Source organism: Simochromis diagramma, unplaced genomic scaffold (genome assembly GCF_900408965.1).
Source record: "Simochromis diagramma unplaced genomic scaffold, fSimDia1.1 OVJJ01000304.1, whole genome shotgun sequence".
Lineage (NCBI taxonomy): Eukaryota > Metazoa > Chordata > Actinopteri > Cichliformes > Cichlidae > Simochromis > Simochromis diagramma.
In genome coordinates, this window is record NW_024387030.1 from 9,040,046 (window position 1) to 9,060,545 (window position 20,500).

At 38.9% G+C, this 20,500-nt stretch overlaps 1 protein-coding gene across 3 annotated transcripts in view; it reads right to left on the minus strand.

Moving 5' to 3' along the window:
* aqr (aquarius intron-binding spliceosomal factor) overlaps positions 1 to 20,500 on the minus strand; it is a 62,653-nt gene that overhangs the window by 8,007 nt on the left and 34,146 nt on the right. For all 3 annotated transcript variants that reach the window (XM_040042559.1, XM_040042560.1, XM_040042558.1), the window contains exons 20-32: positions 19,242 to 19,411; positions 18,179 to 18,420; positions 17,883 to 18,032; positions 17,099 to 17,168; positions 16,018 to 16,128; positions 15,500 to 15,609; positions 12,383 to 12,518; positions 10,175 to 10,384; positions 8,094 to 8,231; positions 7,912 to 7,983; positions 7,072 to 7,259; positions 5,805 to 5,976; positions 2,368 to 2,538 (exon numbers count right to left, since the gene is read on the minus strand). In XM_040042559.1, coding sequence (XP_039898493.1) covers positions 2,368 to 2,538; positions 5,805 to 5,976; positions 7,072 to 7,259; positions 7,912 to 7,983; positions 8,094 to 8,231; positions 10,175 to 10,384; positions 12,383 to 12,518; positions 15,500 to 15,609; positions 16,018 to 16,128; positions 17,099 to 17,168; positions 17,883 to 18,032; positions 18,179 to 18,420; positions 19,242 to 19,411 — 1,940 coding nt within the window. The remainder of the gene's footprint in view (positions 1 to 2,367; positions 2,539 to 5,804; positions 5,977 to 7,071; positions 7,260 to 7,911; positions 7,984 to 8,093; positions 8,232 to 10,174; positions 10,385 to 12,382; positions 12,519 to 15,499; positions 15,610 to 16,017; positions 16,129 to 17,098; positions 17,169 to 17,882; positions 18,033 to 18,178; positions 18,421 to 19,241; positions 19,412 to 20,500) is intronic.

A 20,500-nucleotide genomic window follows, 5' to 3' on the forward strand; every position in this document is an offset into this window, starting at 1 on the left:
AATTACTGCTGGGAATGTGCACAAGTCAGACCTCTGGATTATTCAATTTTTCACAAAAGGAATGGCAGGGACGCCAGAGTTAACAGCTTTGTATTGCTTGTGTGTTCAAGTCTACATGTGTCTCAGGATTTCAGACCTGTCTAAGAAAAAACCCCAACAAAAAATATGACGCTAGGAAATGTTAAGACACCTTTTCTAAACGTTTCATGTTGTCAAACAGGCTAGTACTGTTGCTCTCAGTATATGAAAGCTGTGTGTTTTTGGTCAAGGAGAAGAGTTAGACAACTGCAGAGGGTCATTCAGAATAAGGACTGAAACCTTAAATAGGTACTTTGTCACTCTGCATTCATCTCTTCTTGACTTGGTTGATGTATCTTCTTACTAACGAAATAGTCAAACTCTAACAGTCAGACTTCCAGCACTTCTTCATCAAAAGAAAAGAGAACCAAATGGATATTTTCTGTAAAACTCAGGAAAATAAATAAAAAGTGTTTGCGCACATGCTGTATTTACGCAAACTGTTGTTTGGGATTTGGTAAAAACCTTGAGCAAGCATGTTTGACGCTGGCACTGTGACTTGTGCTAACTGGCCTTCCTCTGCTTTTCTTTCTAATTAAAGTTATAACAGTAAAGTAAGCTGGATGTTGACATTTGCGCCGTTTTACCCTTTGTGACACACTGTCAGACACACTGTGGACACAGTGCTCAGCGCCATGACCTTTCAGCTGCTCAGCATTTTTTCCCACAAGAGCCCATCTTTCTATTTCATCCCTCTCTGTCTCTGGCCATCTTTCATCTCAGCAAATCTAACAACCTGTCACTCCTGTCACTTTATTACTAGGCATGCATACTGACTAAGGCCATGAGCACAATGAATGATGCTTTATGTCTTGACATTGCAGGACATTTCACATGGCTAAGCAAAATCTCTGGCTAGCTGTCAGTGCAGGGAATGTACTTCAAAACAAAACAACAAGGTAGGGTTGCACAGCAAAAAATACAGACACAACAGTATGGAATGAGTAAAGACTGAATCACAGTGGACGCTATAACAAACCACTATTCTAACCTCCAAATTGCTATCATACTTGGAAGAACCTGCTTCCTGTCTGCCTGCTTTTGGACAAAAACAGCCTATGTATATTTTTGATTCACTTTTTATGTACTCAGCAGGAACAGATGAGTAATGAGTAGACAGTAAACTTTACAAAATACTGTGTGATAAACAAAAAGATTCAAGTTACATACTATTTACATTTTCTGGGCATTTGTGGGAAATAAAAATACATGTCTTCTAAAATAGAGAATATATCTGGATTATTGCTCTGAGAGCCACCTCACTTTAACATTCCTGCTGTTAAAGAAATACCAAAAAATATGCACAACTAAACTAAACCGATCGCAATATTACTGAAGGCGTGCTGCTGCTGACCCTATGCTACCTGACATAACAAGGCTCCATATAACTGTTGATATGCCATTTTCACTCCACTCTTACTGGAATGCCGAAAGAGTCTGTGACATTGTTAAGTGTGTGAAAACCCTAAAAGAACAGAGACCGAAGAAAGGTGAGACAATGTGTGTAGCGGGAAAAAATGAAGAGCGAGGAAAGCATAACCTGAGGCTAGTGAGTAAAAGCATTTAGCAGTACAAACAGAAAGTGGATGGGAAACTGTGCCGGCGGGTTGCTGACTTAACACATTGTAAAGAAAGGAAAAGAGGAGAGACGAGAAGTTCGGGGGAATAACATAGGCTAGAAAAAAAAACAACCTAACTGTATCCCTCAGGGATGAACAGACTCTCCCTGTATTCACAGTCAGTCAAACAAATGTTGCAAATACTTGCACACCTCTAATTTGCTTTACCTGTTACCACTCTGCCTTTTACCCACCGTGAAAAACTGAGATTCACTAAAATTTAAATAGTATTTTAAGTTATACACGGATAAACTCCAGTTCAAATATAAAACTCTTCTTAAAATGAACAGACAAACAATACAGTTTACACATTAATGTTAATGAGTGACAAACACTTAAGGAAATCCCTCCAAGATGCTTGGAGAGCTGTGAATATCTTTCCCAGTGCAAAGGAGGATAAGAGGTTGGTGCAATAACTGCAGCTGGCATCCGGAGGTGTGAAAAAACTATCCATGTCATGTGTGATACGCGTTTCCAACACGCTAGTCGTAGCCCTACACATATATAGGTTATATATAAGTTTGACTGAATACTCGCAAAACCCAGTACTTGCTACAAAACCTGTCCAATAATCCAGTGTGTTTATTTAATCACCCCTTTCTTGTGCTTTGATAACATGACACATAAAAGACTGCTGCTTCTTAATTGGTTTGTTTCAAATGGTGCTTACCTTGTGGGGCTGACCAAACACTGGATTTCCAGCACAGCGTTGGTTGATGACATCTCTGATCAGGTGTTTTTGTCCATTGTAGGTGGTGAGGATGCTGATGCGCTCAGCTGGGTAGCCCAACAGACGCATGTACATGTACAGAGCCACAGAATACTCTGCCTCTGCCAGGTTCTTAACAGAGAGAGAGAAAGCTTGGTCAGAATAACATTATATTACTGAAATAAACCACCATTGCTGCCCAACCTCTGGGGCTGAAAAATGAAACTTGTGCTAAAGTGGTACATATTGCAGTCCCTCAAACTGCCACTTATAGCTGGCTCCAGAAGAAACTCAGTCCCTAATGAATTCCATGTTAAAGGAAGTTTTGATAACCTCAGACCACCATATTTTATAATGACACCAGGGACTATTGAGTAAATTGCAGCCTCTTGGTCACACACAACACATGCCTGCACACCATTTGCTTGCATCAGCCAAAAAAGTGATGATACATAAATAAGCCTGTCCTGCACTGTTGTATACTACTGTGCATCATGTGTTTTGCACATCAGTTATGAGACCAGTATATAAGCTGAGTATTAGTATAATGACAACAAATTTTACTTTGACAGGAAACAGCTGTCAGCACCAGAAACATGTTGTGTAACTAAGTTACAGTGAAATGGCCTACTGCTTGTTCATCATAGAAGGGAATGTTATTCATACATATTGAAGTATATATAACATAGTGAAGCAGGCAAGATACATTTAACAAGCTAGTGTTTGGCTGCAAATTTGCTATGTTGCACAAATATGGTGAAGTTTAGCTAAAAGAAAATTGGCAGCTTAAGTAATTTAGAATAATTAGCCAACTTGTTTGTTGATATTGGAGTCCATTTCTAAGCTACCACTTGCTATTGAAGCTCTCCGTTTACGCTGTGAGCAGACGAGAGGCACTGAAGTGATCGGAAGCAAGTGTAAACATCAGATTTCTGGAATTTTCACGGAAAATCACAACTCCAATGTTTACACAGACATTAGTCCCCAGTCAATCTGAGGCAACTAAGAGAGTCAGGGACAGTCTCTTTTTATGTTGCAATCACTCAGAAACTGGCAATGAAAAGCATTTAACCGCTGAAAAAGGTTACCTAACGTACATTTAAAATGCTCACCAACATGTGTTTTTTCTCTTTTTTGTCACTATGCACAACACAGGAGCTCTCTATGCTTCATAGATAGAAACACACATTCAAATAACCACACTGACAATGGCTACATTGTTACTACCTACACCTATCTGATATAATGATTATAATGATTTCTCTTTCATTTCCAATTACAAAGGACCTAGAAGTTTTTCTCCCAATGTGAATACATGTAAAACGTTATTCACCAAATTAACAATCAACAAATTCCCAAGCTCGTGCACCCTGGTTCCAAGGCTACATTCTGTCCTTCAAATAAAACCCAAAAAAGAAAAGAAATAAAGGCAGCGCCATGTATTATTCATTCAGTTTCAATTAAATGTGGACTGCTGCCTTGCATCTTTGATAATAATGTATGCAGCTTCATCAACAGTTCCTGAGCTAGCTGCACTAGAGTCAGCACATCAAAAACAATGACATCCTTTGTTCTTAGTCCCTTATTACCTGCCTACAAATGGCACAGATATTTAAAAATCGCAACTTACTTCTCCAGCAAAGTTACTTCTAACCCTCTGCATTTACAGATCATCTACAAAACCACAATCATGTAGCAAAAGCCAAAAATGCATATCTCATACACACACACACACAATTAAATAGACATTCAAGTAAAAATCTGTGACGCTTCCAGATTTCTGTCTTTCATTTGCATGTCTAACATACATCAGATCTAAAGCCTAAACCCCAAAAGAAGCTGGCAACTATTACAAGGTCAGACCTAAGCCATTGAAATTTGAGCCAGTGGTTCGTGACTGCAAAAGGACTAGATAGGATAGAATGATCAAACATGCACCGAGGAGAGAGGGTTACATACAGATACACTTTAGAGTAGATACAAGAACATTATTGATATCGAGAGGCATAAATTCAGGCTACCTGTAAGTAAACTCCACCATGCAGGTTGCTCTTATGCAATTTAAAATGTAGCTTGTAGAGCAGAAATTTCTATAACTAACAAGCCTAGTGGCTGAGGGAGGCAATTTCCAAACAGAAGATGTGGATTTAGATAGGTATCTTACTCTTCATGAGCCATTTGACAACAATGAGGTACTATCAGTTGGCTGAGACTCAACAGGGAAAGAGCTTTAGCAAATGAGGCAAAGCACGGGAAAAAGACCCTTTGCACTATATTTTGTGCACACAGTATTTGTGTATGGGTTCTGCACAGTTCACGTGCAACCACAAAGCAGTGGTTGTGGCAATGTTTGTTCAGCTGCGACATGTATTCAGTGTACACTGGATACAATTGCTCCTCTAGTGTCAAATTTATCCCCTTTGGTTTCCAGGAAAGTGCATCTGTGTGTGTGCTTGTCAAGCATAACGAGTGATATTGAGGAGATTCCCTTGAGGAGACTCAAAATGGCAACTGGCAAATAGAGTTGAGGTTCATGTGACCTGGTACTGCGACAAGCACACATGGTGCTGAATTAAGAACAATAAGAAGCTTTAGGGACTTGAGTGTGCACAGCGTGAATGTAGTTGCAAGATTCATGAAGCAATATGATCCACTTAATGGGTATGCAGGTTCTAAATTGAAAGCTTCAATTTGATATTTCAATCATTACACACGATACCTTATCTGAAATCCAGTGCTGTCGGTATCTTACATTTCTATAAGCTATACTATTTTTATTTCTCTTCTTGGAGAAATGTAATTTATTTTTTGTTTTTTTACTTCTTGGGCTGGTGCACTGCAAAAGTAAACACCCCTATCAACCCTGCCCTGTGCCCAGACACAGTCTTTGTGCCTCAGCAATGTCAGGATGAAACACAGTCTGTCTTCCGGTGTGAAGGACAAACCGCCTGGTCTGTGCTGGGCAGCCAATGTTAGCTGCACACTAAGCAGAGTGATGAATATATTATATGGACTGGTAGCTGAACCAGTGAAATTTAAAAATGAATGAACTGCTGTACAACAACCAATTTAGAGGAAATGGGGGCTAGAGAGAATATGCTTCTGTTTCCTGCTGGAAGTGTGAATGTGTTTATTTGTAAAGGAGTGTAGTTCCACAGCTTGTGTAACATGAACCATTTCAGCTATTCAAACAATTTCTGTACTTGTGCTACATATATACACAAAATAATAATGGTGTTCTGTTTGGAGTATTCAGTTATTTCAATTGAAGTAGCTCATACTTTGTTGTTTTTACATTTTTAAAATTAGTATTAAGATATTGGCAATATGTTGGACAAATGGCATACAAGGATGTGCAAGGATTACATCAAGTGGGTTCATTCGTGTGATCTACTAACCTGATAAAAGTAAGGGTTGGGCTCAGATTCTCCCACTCCATTGAAGTCTTCCACGTTAATTAGCTGGAAATCAAACGTCAGGCCAGGGTTGGGCACCTGAAACTCGGGAAGTTGCTGAACGTGAGGCAGGTTTCCCAGGTGTTTGTAGCGCCAGTTGTACAAATTGCACAGGCTGTGAGATAGCAACACAAACACGCATTAGGTCACATCTGTGTTACTGTAATACAGTTTCCCTGACAGGACCACTGGAAATTTTAATCAATCAGCACAATCAGGGTTCCCACAGCTTAAGGCAAGGCAGATATATTTATTGTGTTTAATGCAACTAAAACTGAAATGCAAGATCAATTTTACAGTAAATAAAGAAAAATATTGCAATTTCTCCATTCTAATTCAATTTCTGGGGGTTAGAAATAACCTCGCTCAGTTATTTAAACAATGCAGCACATCTTGGGCTGAGCTATGTCTTGTGAACTAACATCCCAAATATCTGGACTGGACTTTTTTTCTCATGTCAAAAGAGAACAAGCAGATTTTTTTTCTTCTTGCTTCATACAAGACAACTGATGCACAAAACGCCAGATTTCAGGCATTTGATCTTTCTTCATTGGTGTTGTCATTTTTGTGCATGTTACCATGATAACAGGTGTTATTCTGATTATGTTGCTATGCTCTGCAGCCTGCAGTCAGAGAACAGATGGGCTCTTCTCAGTAAATCCAGTAAAGGTATCATTTCCCAACTCTGGCTGTTTAAACAGAGTCTGCCTGACCATCCTGCTTGCCCGGCATTACTACACAAATGTTTTCTCCATTACCAAGCAAAAACATTTCTTTTGACAAAGGCTCAATAACTAAATATACTAAAATGAACTGATTTATCTTTAACTGTTTGCTAATGATTTGGACATTTCGCCGTCGCTGTGGCCAGTCTGAAAGGTTTTTTTTAGCAACAACAGTAAGAGGTCTCATGGTCATTGCTTAGACTGCCTTACCTAGATTTAGCTGCTCAGGTTTAATGCAAACTTGAACATTCTGAAGCAATAAGTTAATAAGTTTGAGTTTTTTGAATCAAGGTTAAGACCACTGACTTGCATCCATAAAATAAAGCACTGTAAAGCATAAAGGTATATAGAAAGAATAATTACTATTAAATTACTATTCAATTATGTTTAAAGAACTGTTTCCGAATTACATTTAAACATTACGTTTTTTTTAATCATTGTGAGCCCCTGTGGGTAGTGAGATTGTATTTTGCTTGGTGACCCACCTTGCACGTGCACGGCCCTGTGCATCCAAGTCTATTGTGGGCACACCTAGGCGCACAAATCGGGTGAAGAGAGACTGCTCCATGTTGGAGTACTTCTGGAAAGCCATGTTCTTGATGACTGGGGGCAACTGGTGGTGGTCGCCAATCATGATCCAGCGCTTTAGCCTGCTGTAGCCATCCTCTGGGTTCTGCAGATAGAGGAACATAAGATGATCAAGCAGTAAAAAATAATAATAATAATAATAATAATAATAATAATAGAGATACTGTGACAATATACAGTGATCAGTGAAGGTGAAACAGTTAATTTAGGTTTACATTTTAATTTCCAAATCATCATCTGGCATGCTTACTCTAACAAACATATAATGTGTCATACTGTAAAATGCAGTGATGTTATTTGGAGCTGGACCTCACAAAGATCTAATATCCCACCCATTGTCTAAGATTGTTTTAAAGTGTGATCACTGGTTGTGTGTTGAAAAGCTGGTAGTAAAAGGGAAGTGGAGGACAATGATCCTGGCCAAAGCCTCTGACTGGCACAGTGGTGAGGAGAGATAATGAGGAGTTCTGGCAAGGTTGCTGGATAGGCTGGTGTGCCTAATGATCTTTTCCGTAAACAGAAATTACAACACAGAATGTTAGTCATAGCTACCAGAGACCAACACCATTTTTATGGAGCCCATTAGGAAAACCTTAATGGGGAAAGTCAATTTGAAAAGGCTACTGATGTAAAGATTAAACTACACAAACCAGTCACAATGACAAATCCTGGCAGGTTTTGTGAGAATAATTTTTCAGTCAAGATTAACAGTCAAAACAAGTTAGCATTTCGGTTACCTGTAGTAATAGAGGGATGAAAGTCTCAATTTCCAGAATCTGTGCAGCTTCTTCCATCAGGATGTTGTCATACTAATAAAGAAAGGAACAGCTTGATGTAACTTCAATAAATAAACTAACTGCATCCAGACAAAATACAACCAGATTATTGGGAATGTATTTTTAAACTGACAAAAGTCTACCTTAAATCCCAGCTCCACTAGGTCGTGACGTTTGAGTGCAGCGTGTGTGCAGGTCATGGCAATGATTTTGGCTTCTTTCACTAGCAGATATTTGGAGCGATCCAGTCCACTTCTTAGCAGCTCGAAGGCCCTGAATTCCTTTTCGGATAGAAGAAAAGTGATACTCAGGAATGACGTCACAGAGCTATGTTATAAACCAGATTGATAGGGAACAAAAAAGTAAAATATTATCACAAAGAATTAAAATTGCTGACATTTATTCTGTATTGAGTCATTTTTAAAGGTTTTTTTCATACTAGTGTGGGGGATGACTTTAATGAACAATTAGTATGACAGATGATGGCTAATATAAAAATCTCTTGTAACATAATAGAATCTTAAATTTCAAAAAAGCACATTTCAATATTCAGAAATCCAGTCAGCACACATCACGATACACTGAGTGGCTTATCTTTCGTCCAAATGTTTGAATTTCTCCAACTGACTCTACTTTTCTTTGCCGAAGTGCCTAATTCAAAGTGACACCCGGAAGATGAACCACAATTCTAAACTTCAACAAAGTCATGATGGACATCTAAATGACTGGAAACTTACAGTACTCCACTTTTTAATGAAATGTATAATTAACATAATCCCTCTGCTTTCTTCTCTCATTAGAAGTGAGTGTCCTCTTTTTCCATGATGCAGTGATAGAGACTAGCCAGCCGCAGGGCTCTCCTGTGAAGTATGTGGGGTGTATTTTGTTTTTCAGTAGCTGTGGCTTGAGGAGCACTTTAGCAGAGATTTTCTTACATGGGTTACACTGTAAAGGAAAATTTGGGGGATTTTGTAACCCAAAAAACAAATCAGTTCATTTCAGGGTGGTGATATGATGACACTACAGAAAGCTGTGGGGGGGGATGCACAGAAGAGGAGTAATGGTAAACAGGCAAGGCTAGTTCTGGAGGGTAGGGATGGAGGAGAGGAGACTCGGACAGCACCATGGTATAAATATTTAATGTGTTACTATTTTAGCATTAATATTAAACTAATCAAAACATGGAATACTGATGAAGTCTATTTTTAAACCCCATGGTACCAAATGAGTTGAGGAGTGATATTAAGATTGTTAGAATTCATAGAAGTTGAAAAAAACTAGGAAAAGGGAACCAAAAATAAGTTAAAAAGTGGAATGAAACGGTGGAATTGCAGAGGAGTAAACAGCAGATGTCTATACATGAACGCAGGAGGCACACTGTCTCCCTCTCTCTCTCTGTTTGCCTAGCAATACATTCTTAGGATATTCCTTTGACAGCTTATTCAAAACTGCTTTTACATTTGAAAAGGTAGACAGATAAGCATATTCAGCACAATGTTGCTTCTGCTACCCTGCACCACACAGAGCAATACTTCTTAATGGGTGTACAGATTACACTGCAGCATGGGTGAGGCTCAGGGAGGAGGGAGGAGGTGCTGTGATGCAGTGATACAGAGGCCAGCCAGATAAATCAAGGTCACAACACATGTTGGGATATTACCTCTAGCCAATAACTTTTTTATTGCTTTTCGGAGACCACCTTGGTGTTCCCATAAATCTGAAATGTTTTTGTTATCCCTACAGAAACACTTTGATGGGCTCAGAAGGAATAATAACAGACTTTCAGCTGTGTTTGAGAGCGTGAAGGGGTGTGAAAAAGAGTGACAGAGAAAAACACAGAGCCATGAGCATATCTATAGGCATAACATGCAAGGCGGAATTTTAAACTCAGAATAAACACATCCAGGATTGTGGATAGTCACTATTAGCTGACAACAGTCTGTTAATGTGGGGGCCAGGTAGGTAGTTACTTGTGCAAGAGAGAATGTGCAATACCTGGAAAGACAGCTGGTATGAAAATAATCAAATACAGCAGGTAAAGCTTATATGTGGGTTTGAGTGAAAAGGGGTATATATTTATTGCTAATTTTAATTTGTATTTAAACATTAGTTTTAGATTTAATGACAAACTATCTATGAATAAAATTACCTTGGCTTTTTTTTTTTTTACTCAAGTAACCAGTTTACATGCCACTTGGAGTTGCTGGCCCTGTGATCTTCTTACCTCCAGCTGGGTAAATATTTTCTTGATGTGGCGATAGCAGCCCTCTGCGATGTCCATGTCCTCCTCGTATGACCGACCTTTGAACACAGGCTGGGGTGCATTGGAAAAGTACTTGTGGAAAGGAAAGTGTGCAGCAACAGCCTCCACCTCCACGTTCTTGCCCTGTTTTGGTTTTACTTTGCTCATGTACTCTTCCCAGCGGGATATCACCTGTTATGGGGAGAGACAACAGTCACAGAACACCCTCTCAAAGAGTCCCAGTAGCGATATTTAGTATACACCCGAGAATCAGACATCTATGTCTTATTCGGGTTTGAGTTGCAAGTGTTTGTCACCTTCAATAGAGTCAATCTTTTCTAGCAAGCTGTAATTGCTTTAAAGTGGGCTGTTATGCATGACAGGTGGTCCTGAGATTATGCTGAGAGGAAAATCACACCTGTTCACACCAATAAACTCTTAAGGGTCTGCAGCATTTTATTTGGGAGATTACTAATTAAGGGTTTCAAAAAGTAGCCTTACTTAGCCACGGCATTCAGAAAATGACCAGGGGTATTTTCTCACATGAGCGATGTTTGTATGTTCTCATACAACATTTGTTTTTGGACAGCAGAAGGAGGAGGACTGCCAATCTTAAATGGCTCTGCTAAGCTTAAATTCAGACAAAAATAGATAAACAAGCAAAAATGAACAAATGAGAAGCAATAGGCTCACTCTTGCTGAGGTGCTCCTGCTGAGTATCTAATAACCAAACCCAAACAGCAGGGTAGCTTATTTCTATAAATACCCCTTTAAAAAAACAACATTAAGGATAGCATTAATGAGTCTGCTAGAGGACTGAGCTTAATTGCATGTTGAGTATCTGTCTGCACAGATTATTAGGACTACCATGGAAACCTTAATGATATGTACAAAGTCACTGTTATCAACAATCACTCACATTCACACGAATAATCAAGGAAGTATGCTCACGGTCAAGTTATCACTACACCAACAACCTCCTGACAACATCTTCAAAAGACAAAGAACTATACAGTTGGGTCTGAAAATGTCTGAACAGTAACACCGTAATTTTGATCATTTTGGTTCTGGATGCCTACACAATAGATTTTACCTGAACAACTGAGATTCAATTACAGTCTTTAATTAGAGGGGTAAACAAGAATATTTTTACACAACATTAATTTAGCCCTGAGTGAAGGTGAAACCTTGGACTTCTGTGTCAAAAATGTTTATTTTTGGAATTGTTCTATTGAAACTGGGGAAATTGTAGTAGGTAATTGCTAGCAGTGGAAATTCTCCTGCAGCCTGAGGGGACTGTAATGATGAGGTGACGGGAATAAACAGAAAGCATTAAGAGCGTTTCTAAATATTTATATTCTTGACAGAAAGAGCAGATTGCCAGGAGAATGGAAACTTCAATAATGTCTGCATTTCATTCATCAACTGTCTGAGGAGGAGGATGGTCGTTACAGAAATCCATTCTAATTATTTCTGCAAAATATCTCCTTAACTCCATCTGAAAATCAATTTCAAAATCTCTACACAAATGGTGCTTAATGCTTAATAGAAGGATGGATCTGAAAATGGTTTTTCCCCTTACTTAAGTCACACACAAAATGAATAAAAGATCAGAGTTAGAAGTACATCCAACATTACACGTGAATTTTTTTTCTATATCACAGAAACACATGTACTGCCTTTTCTCTGCAAGAACAGACATGGCACGGCAACATTTACAGCAACACCTCAAAAACCAGGCCCTTCTGTTTCAAATGCTGTGTGGTCATGAGGTTATATAATAATCCTGTGACAGCTTTGCCCTTGACTTCAACTTCTGAGTGCACCAAAACAACACAAGTCATATCCATAACTGTGTGTGTGTGTGTGATATCAAAACAATAAAGCAATTGAGAAAACTGAAATGCTTTCTATCTGCACAGTAGTTTTTTAGAATGTTGATGCTGATGTTTTGAGTTTTCCATCCCGTTTCTCACTGATTACTGTCTTTTAAAAATTACCATTTGTTGCAAGTTTATCAACATCAAGGCCAGATACCAATTTTTTGGGGCAGTGAAAAGTATCAGATCTTTTTCCCCCCCTACCCTGAGTTCCTACAGGTGTTTCTGACACTGGAGGATAAACACAGATGTCTGCAGTGGACAATTGCCTATACTTGCTAATTTAGATTGCAGCTATTCACAGTCTTACCTGGTAGAGGTAGAAATGTCCAGCAGTCTCACAGGTATAAGAAACATCTCCTGGGACATCCAAGCTCTCCTGTAACCTTCCCACCTCTCGGAGAAGCTCCAGTCTTCTGGCCAGGACGTAGTTTACCCTTCCATATCTGAGGAGAGCACAGGAGTGTTAGTCAACAATCTAAATGGTTAACCCCTGTAAAAATAAGAAGGCAGTTGGAACAATGAGCCAGCTATAACAAGCTATCACAACATGACACAAGAGTGATATTGAATCGAAATCACACTTCCTATATACACCCAGAAAAAAAACAAGGCATAATAACTAGGGTATGTTTGATTAGTTACACTAACGTTCAATGGCCGAAAATTAATTTGTACCACATAACAGAATTAGAGATGAGTAAAACTGTTGTACATAGCAGAGGAACGTCTGTTTGCTCGTCCATATTTTTCTGTTAGCGCTGGCTTTCAACTTAACTGCTGGTTTTGTAGTAAAACTTAAATAATAAATCTTATTTATATCATCCTGATTGGGTTTTATGTATGTGTAAGGTTTGAGGGTGTATTTTTAACAGGCATTTAAAAATCCATACCCTCCAATCTCCAGGAGAAACAGAAAAGTAATTTGTAACAAATTGCTTTCTACATAAATCCAACAATGGTCATGACCTAAACCAGCATGTCTCGTGACCTGCATGCATGACTCATAGCAGCACGTATTTAAACGTACAATTGAGCAATAAGAAAACCTCAGACTGCAACTTATGGCAAACATGTGAGACAGGGTCTTGTGATTACTGACTTGACTGTGCAGAATATTGGCTGTCTGGTTATGGTCACCTGGGGATATACTTCCTTTTCTACGTTCTAACATACATCTCATTATGCAGCTAAACAATACTGCTGAAAAATGTCATCAGATGGCAGTGAGACAACAGACAGGAAGAAGGAGGGGTTACCGGGTAACACTAGAGGTGAACACTATTTTTAGACCCTCTCCAAAGATTCTCGGTCAGCAGATGACTCAAAGACGATCACACTGCTCTGCCTGAGTAAAATTAAATAAAAGTGAGAAGTGACGTTGCCTCTTAGGATGACACACCTGTAATACACTCACCAAAAGCCTAAAATAGATACAAAGGTATAGTGCATGTGCAGTGTACATTAATCTACAAGTCTGTCTTAGTGTTTTCGTAAACTCTGATAAATGTAAAACATCTGAATGAGAATGGTGTGTTTCATTTTCTGCCCTAAATTGGAATCATAAAATGATCTTGACAACCTGGGATGCAAATGTAGACCATCCAAAACTAAACAAGGGCTTCCTTAAGCCATCACCAAGATCCCCCTTTCAAAACTCATTAAAATGGCACAAAATTTTTCATGAAATGCATGGAGGCATTGTTAATTAAGGCTGTAGCTTCCCCCTTTGTTAAGCACTCAGAAAAGCACTGCCGTCTATTTTTTATCTCATGTACAGTGTTAATTAAAACTCTCTGGCTCTCTCCTCATTCTGGTGTCAGTGGGGTGGAAGAAGTGTGGAGTCGGCATGTTGTTGTGAGGCAACTGGGCAAGCGGGAACATGTCGACTGCTGCTAGCTAGAGCTCTTTCTTTTATGTCTGTGTTGCTGCATAATTTAAGAACGCATGAGACTGCCTTCATATGCGGATGCCCAGTTTCCATAAATCATCATTCATACTACAACCATGCACTCCCAGTAGACAGCAGTCATACAAAGGGTACAGCAAATGAGAGGCAATGTAACTCCTCCCTCGCTCCTTAAGGAAAGCTGAGAGCTATAGGGTGCAATTTGCTCAGTGCCATGGATGGATGAGATGGTAATTAACATTGTAGGGTATAAGAACACTTTAAATAGTAACAGCATAAAAAATGTATTAAAATTCAGTGACACTGAGCTATTTATATTCAGGAGGTGGCAGGAGAGCGCTGCCTGTGGTGAAAAAAAAGTTTCCGGCTGGTACATTTATTAAAGTGTTAAATACATTAGTGATTATATAAAACTGTACATGTTTTGAGTATTTTGTGATACTCTGGTTTTCTGAAGTGTGCCATGAGTACAGTGACCCCCACCTACTTTTTCATGCTATCTTACTACGTCTTAATAGTACTGAGTCACTATCCTTAAAGGCATTAGACATACTAGGAAAAAGCATATATAAGAGAGTTGGGAAACACTGGGACTTCCTTATGAGGACCAGTGAGTCTTATCTATGGTGTGTTCTGTGTCCTGCCTCCATTTTTGCATTTACAGCTAGTGTTAAGCCTGGGTGGTGCATGTATTTTATTATACTCAGATAATGTCAAATCACCACTGATTTAAAAATGGTTTCTTCCTGATCTAAACAAAATAAACGTTCCTAAGTTTTATGAATTTATGAATTTATTACACTGTTGATAATTCCTAATTAAACAGATCTTTCTATTCTTGAAGTAGATTAAGGACATTACTACTGCTACTTTTCCATCTGACTTATCACCAATGATCTTAATTATTTATTTAAACACTTCTTACTATGTATTAAGTTATTTACTTGACTTCTATAGTGCCAGCTCACAACATGTCATCACCAGGTGCTTTTTATCACAGCATAAATATCCTGTAAAATTAAGGGAAACATGCAAATGCTCCAAACAGTGGTAATCCATATAATTCTCTCTACATGGCCTGCTGCTATCTTATTAAAATTTATTTTAAAAACTGGGGCAGAACCAACCAATCAACTGTTGTGGTCCAGAATACCTATGAATGGGTTACTTGGGCATGTACTGCTTCTAAGTGCATGTCTGCTGAGACAGATCCCTTAGGCTGGTGGAAAGGACTGAGAGTCCAACAATGCCTAGTGAAAATAAACCAGGTCCAAAGCCTGACATATGAGAGTGTAGCAGCCCTGTCAGTGTATTGACTCAGACCTACGGTGTATGTGGGAGATGGCATTAATGGATGTGAGTTGCCTCTGCAATTTAGATACACTGTAACTCTGAGACATGATTTCCCACAAGTGATGGTGCATTCAAGAAATATTCAGTTTTCACATATGCAGTACTGTTTGGTTAGCTGTACCCATTTGTGTGTGTCATCTTCCACCTGTTATCTTCTTTGCTCACCTGCTGAAATCCTTCTCAGTCTCCAGCTCTTCCTCTCCATGGCCCAGACGCAGAAGGTGGCGCTCGTCGATGTCTAGGGCCATGATCTTTTCAAAGAGTTGGTTCAAAGCCTGATGTGGAATGAAAAAAAATCTCCTTCATTTGTATGTAATATACTTAAGTCAGTAAAATAATTTGGGAGGGTGTGCAGAGTCTTATACAGGGAAATAATTATCATCAAACTATACTTCTGGTGTTTAAGGTTCCTTCTGTCATGCTTCCCCTTAGTTTAAAGCAGCTAAAGATTACTTTATGATTAAATACTGAGGGGAAAAGACCAAGGCACAAGGGAGCTTAGCTTTTAATTTCTCCTCCATGGTTAGAATATGACTCTTGCCTGATTAATGGGCAGTTCTGAGAACAAGCTTTAAATTCTCTTGACAACTTTACATTTAGTTGATCGATGTGTTATAGAAACTTTTCAGAGATCAGACTTGCACGTGGAGATGCTGTGTGCGTATATGGAGGGGAGTGTTGACCTGATTTGAATGTGTGACTATGAGGGTCCTCTGCTCAGGGAAGTTGTGATACAGGTTTGAGATGATCTGAACGGCAACATCGGTCTTTCCAGTACCCGGTGGTCCCACAACCTGGAGGAGCGAAGTAAAAATGGGATTATGTCAGAAGAAATTAAGCATTTTAACTGTAGGACATAAAAAAAATAAGAAATTGGAAGTTAGGTTGCAAAGGCAACGTTTCTGTAGATTACAAAGGTAGACCTAAGCCAGTGGTATCCACATAAAGGTAGGGAACATAGCTAGCGAAACAAAGAAGAAAGTCGTAGGAGGAACAGAGAAGGAATAAATATTTTCAAGCCTCTCCTGGTTTACAAGTTATCATGATAATAAGCTCCAAATTTACTTACCTGGGGGGGAACAGCACATTAAATTTACTAAATTAATATTCATGAAACAGGTTGGTCTTAGTGTGGGTCTCTCAGGTGAGTAATCTCTGCTAAAATTAGTAAGCACAATTACACATTCATGCATAAATCAGTGCGTAATCAGCTCCTTCGTTTCTCTACATGAAAGCTAGGCAGACCAGGAGGTAGTGTGTGCTTGTTATGGCTGCTAATGACTGTGACATATGCCAAGAAGGAAGGTTAGAAGGGGTGAAGTGAGTGGCAGATGAAGGCATGCATACAGAGTTGTTTTATGGCTCTGGTGATAGCCTTCTTGCCATATTTACCTCAGCTAGCTGTGCAATAAATAACTCTGATCCCACTGCCAGTTTCCAGTCACCACAACAGAACAGCACTCTTGTCACAACAGTGTGTTAAACAACTTTTAACATAAAAATAGCAGGTTGGGGTGAAATTTTTGTGGTTGTGCATGTCAACTGGTGGCTTTAATCCTATTTTGACTATTTCGCTGGTATAGTCAATGTGTACTCCTCAAAAGTACACAGAGAATTTTAGTGAAATTTGATGTTTTCCATAAGTATACAAGACAGGGATGAGTTAGTTGTTTTTTTTTTGTCAAATACATAATAAGAAAATATCATTTTAAATAGATAGCTTCCACACAATCTTGAAACTAAAATCAAACACTGGATTCTTACCATTGTTAGACCTGGCTGCATCCCGGCTCGAATGGCTTCAATTTGAGTAGAAGTGAATGGAATTGTGTTCCTGTAAGACACGTACATGCTTGAAATTTATGAATCAAGTAATCTGATACTGAATACCCTTGGAAGCATAAACCTATTTGTATTCAAATGACTTCATTTGTTTTTCTAAGAGATGCTTTGTGCTGCAACTGTTGAGATGCATTTGGAGACCACACTGAAAGATTGCTAAGTCAGGGCCTCCCCACAGACATGCTGTTGCTATCAAGATTTGAATATCAAAGTGCAAACTGAAAATGCTCAGGAAGCACAGGATGAATCTCAACTTTTCATGTAGTACAATTATTTTGGGTTGTTGTAATTAGTACAGGAATATTACAGCCCCTTCTATTCCCCATTCATTTCATGCATAACACCAACCAAAACAGCACCACAATATTACATCCTAAACACATCAGATACCATGGAAACGATCATAGACAAAGAAATCAGAATAGATTAGTAGCTCAGTGTAGGGTACCTACGATGCGCATAGCTTAGAGATTTGCACCTCCACACTTCTTATATTGACATGAAGTCTTTGAATAACAGGTTAAGGACTTAATATGCATAAGATTATAAAAAAAATAGGTGTGGAACTCAAGAATATATTAGTGTACTATACAATGTGAGTAGAAGGTGTAATTGCATTACAGAAACAAATCAGTGCACTGTACAATTACTTGACAGTAAATCTTATTAAATGATAAATGGAAAGGTTCGAGTATTGATCTCTCACCGTTTGGGCTGATTGTAGGGATATGGCCCACGATTGGGGGTAACATAGGGTTCGACAATCAAGGTCTTGTCTTCCTCTTTGTTTTCCACTTCTTCATCAGCCTTTCTTTTCTTTCCTTTGTCTGCTGTGTTTGAGGTGGGAAATGTGATTCTGGTACAGCAAAAGAGAGAATAAGAAGGATAAATATCATGTATTATGACATATTTAACAATATATAAACAATTATATAAATATGGTTACGCAAACAGATTCTGATTAAGATTGATCAAACAAAACATTTTTCTTTTAAAATTCACCTGAATGGGGGAACCTGAAGTTCAGGGTTCTCCTCAGCGACCTTTATGGTGTTACCAGGGAAACATGAACGCAAGTGGTCCAATGACAAAAAGGTGTCGTTGAAGTCCAACGTCGAGATCTGATTGGGCATTTTTGAATAATGTGCGCTGCCCGGGTCACCATAACCTAAGATGATGTCATGAAGCCAGTCTGGGACGACACATTCTGTGTTCATCAGATGTCTGATGGTCTCTAGCACAGCCTGAAACAGAGAGAGAGAAACATGTTACAGATGACACTGAGCACAAAACAGACACAAAAACAGTTTGGCTGGGTAAGAATAGCTTTGTGGCAGACTGATGGGACAGCAGATAATTTATAAGTCTGTCAATTATATTTTAATGAGCTGCAAACTGTCTAATACTTTGTGCATCAAACGGGGAAGCGTGTTTACTTTTAGGTCTGTCATGCTTCAAAGATGGAGATGTTGCCTGAATATCTGTTAGCTGCTGCGCTTTTCAAATTCAGAAAAAAAGCAAAAACATCTGTAATTGCTGTGGCTGTGAAAGACAGAAACTGATGTGCAGAATTAGAATTAGCAGATCTGAAATGCTCTAATGAAAAGCTTTTAAAGAAAGAGATGGTGGGGGTGTTTTCTTCATGCCGGTTAACAATCTAATGACGCCACGCTACATAAAACCAGTAATAAAGGTCTCAGTACTCGCATGTTTGATTTTATCATGACCTGAATTCCATGATGTGAAATCTGTGTAACAGGTCTTGAAATCAAAACTTGAGGTTTGCATTTTGTTAACTTTCTAAGAACATGTTACACTGACTGTGTACCCCAGTCAAAATAGTTCACAGAAAGCATCACAACATTTTGAAACACTGCGAGTTTACTGCTACAAGAAAAGCCTTGGACGAGAGTTAGAGGGACCACTGAAAAGGACTCATTGTGTGGCAACCTCAGAGTCACCCTGGCCCCAATCTCAGAGCTAGAACACTAAAGACAGTGATACATCACTCAGGGCGATGTTGACAGAAGCAGAACTCAAGGTCTGAAGCTAAAGCAATCCAAACCTTGAAATTGTTTTCCTTAGGTTTGCGTCTCATGATGATGTTGAAAGTCTCATATGGGTCTTCGCTGTTACTCTGAATACTGCTGGTCATGTCCTGCTGGTACTGGTTTGGGTCAAGCCATACACGAAATGTTCTGACATCTCCACGCAGCTTAGGCTTTGGTTCAGGACCTAAACCAAAGTACCAAGGATTATTTATTATAGCAATGAAATAATGAAAAAAAATAACCTTAAAAAAAAAAAAATCAGAAACAGTATAGCATTTTAGAAACATTGTTAGAAAGTTTTATCCTAATCCTAAACACAGGAAAGTAAAACTAAGGACAGAGAAAAAGAATAAAGATCAATGTTAAGTGAGTCAATGTGAGCAAGTCAAAGTAATTAAACTCATATATTCTCAAATTAAAAAATAAAACCCTTTAAAAAGAGCTAAGACTTTCAATGCCTTCTCAGGAAGAGGAATTACATTACACTTGATTGACTGGCCATGGGCTTTAGGCCTATTCCCATTAGGGGGCCTGTGTGGTGCAGTGTGCAGCTATCACATATTTCTAAATAGAATCTGTGTGGAGCTGCAGGGCACATAGCAGAAACCAATCCACTCCAATTCTGACATGTGTTCCCATGTGCAAATGTGCACAGTTATGTGGGGATCAATAAAATCCACCTTACCAAAATGAGTGTGGTGATAGCTTAAGAGTGGAAGCTACACCCTCCACACTATTCAGTAACAATGTAGCGAGCTGGAGTAAGGTGTCTCAGCTGTTATAAAAGATATTTATGCCTTTGTATTAAGTTGTCAGTTATTAAAAGGTGGGATTAACTCAATACTTAATGTAAAGGGACATACATTGTTCAAGTCATTAAAAATACATTTAAACCATCGTAGCTCATATAAATGTTCTACACTTGAGCAGTTTTATAAAATGGTATGTCAGTTAGCTACGAGTGTCCCAAAATGCACACGTTGCCCTGTGTCTCCCCCCCGTACGTTCACCAAATGCCAGGTGATTTATGTGACATCTCCCCTCCACACAGCAAGCCAAAGTACCACTTATCCCTGTTGGGAAGCTGAAAGTTTAAACAAGCCAACATTGGCAGGACATGTTCCCCAGCATGTCTATTTCTAAAGCCATTCCCCTCTGCATATTTAAAACGTCATGAAAGAATAAGGGAAGGATGTTTCAACACATGTACACATGTTCTGACTCCCACACTTGCAACCAAAAACTGAATCAGCCAAGATTACTTTAAGGACTG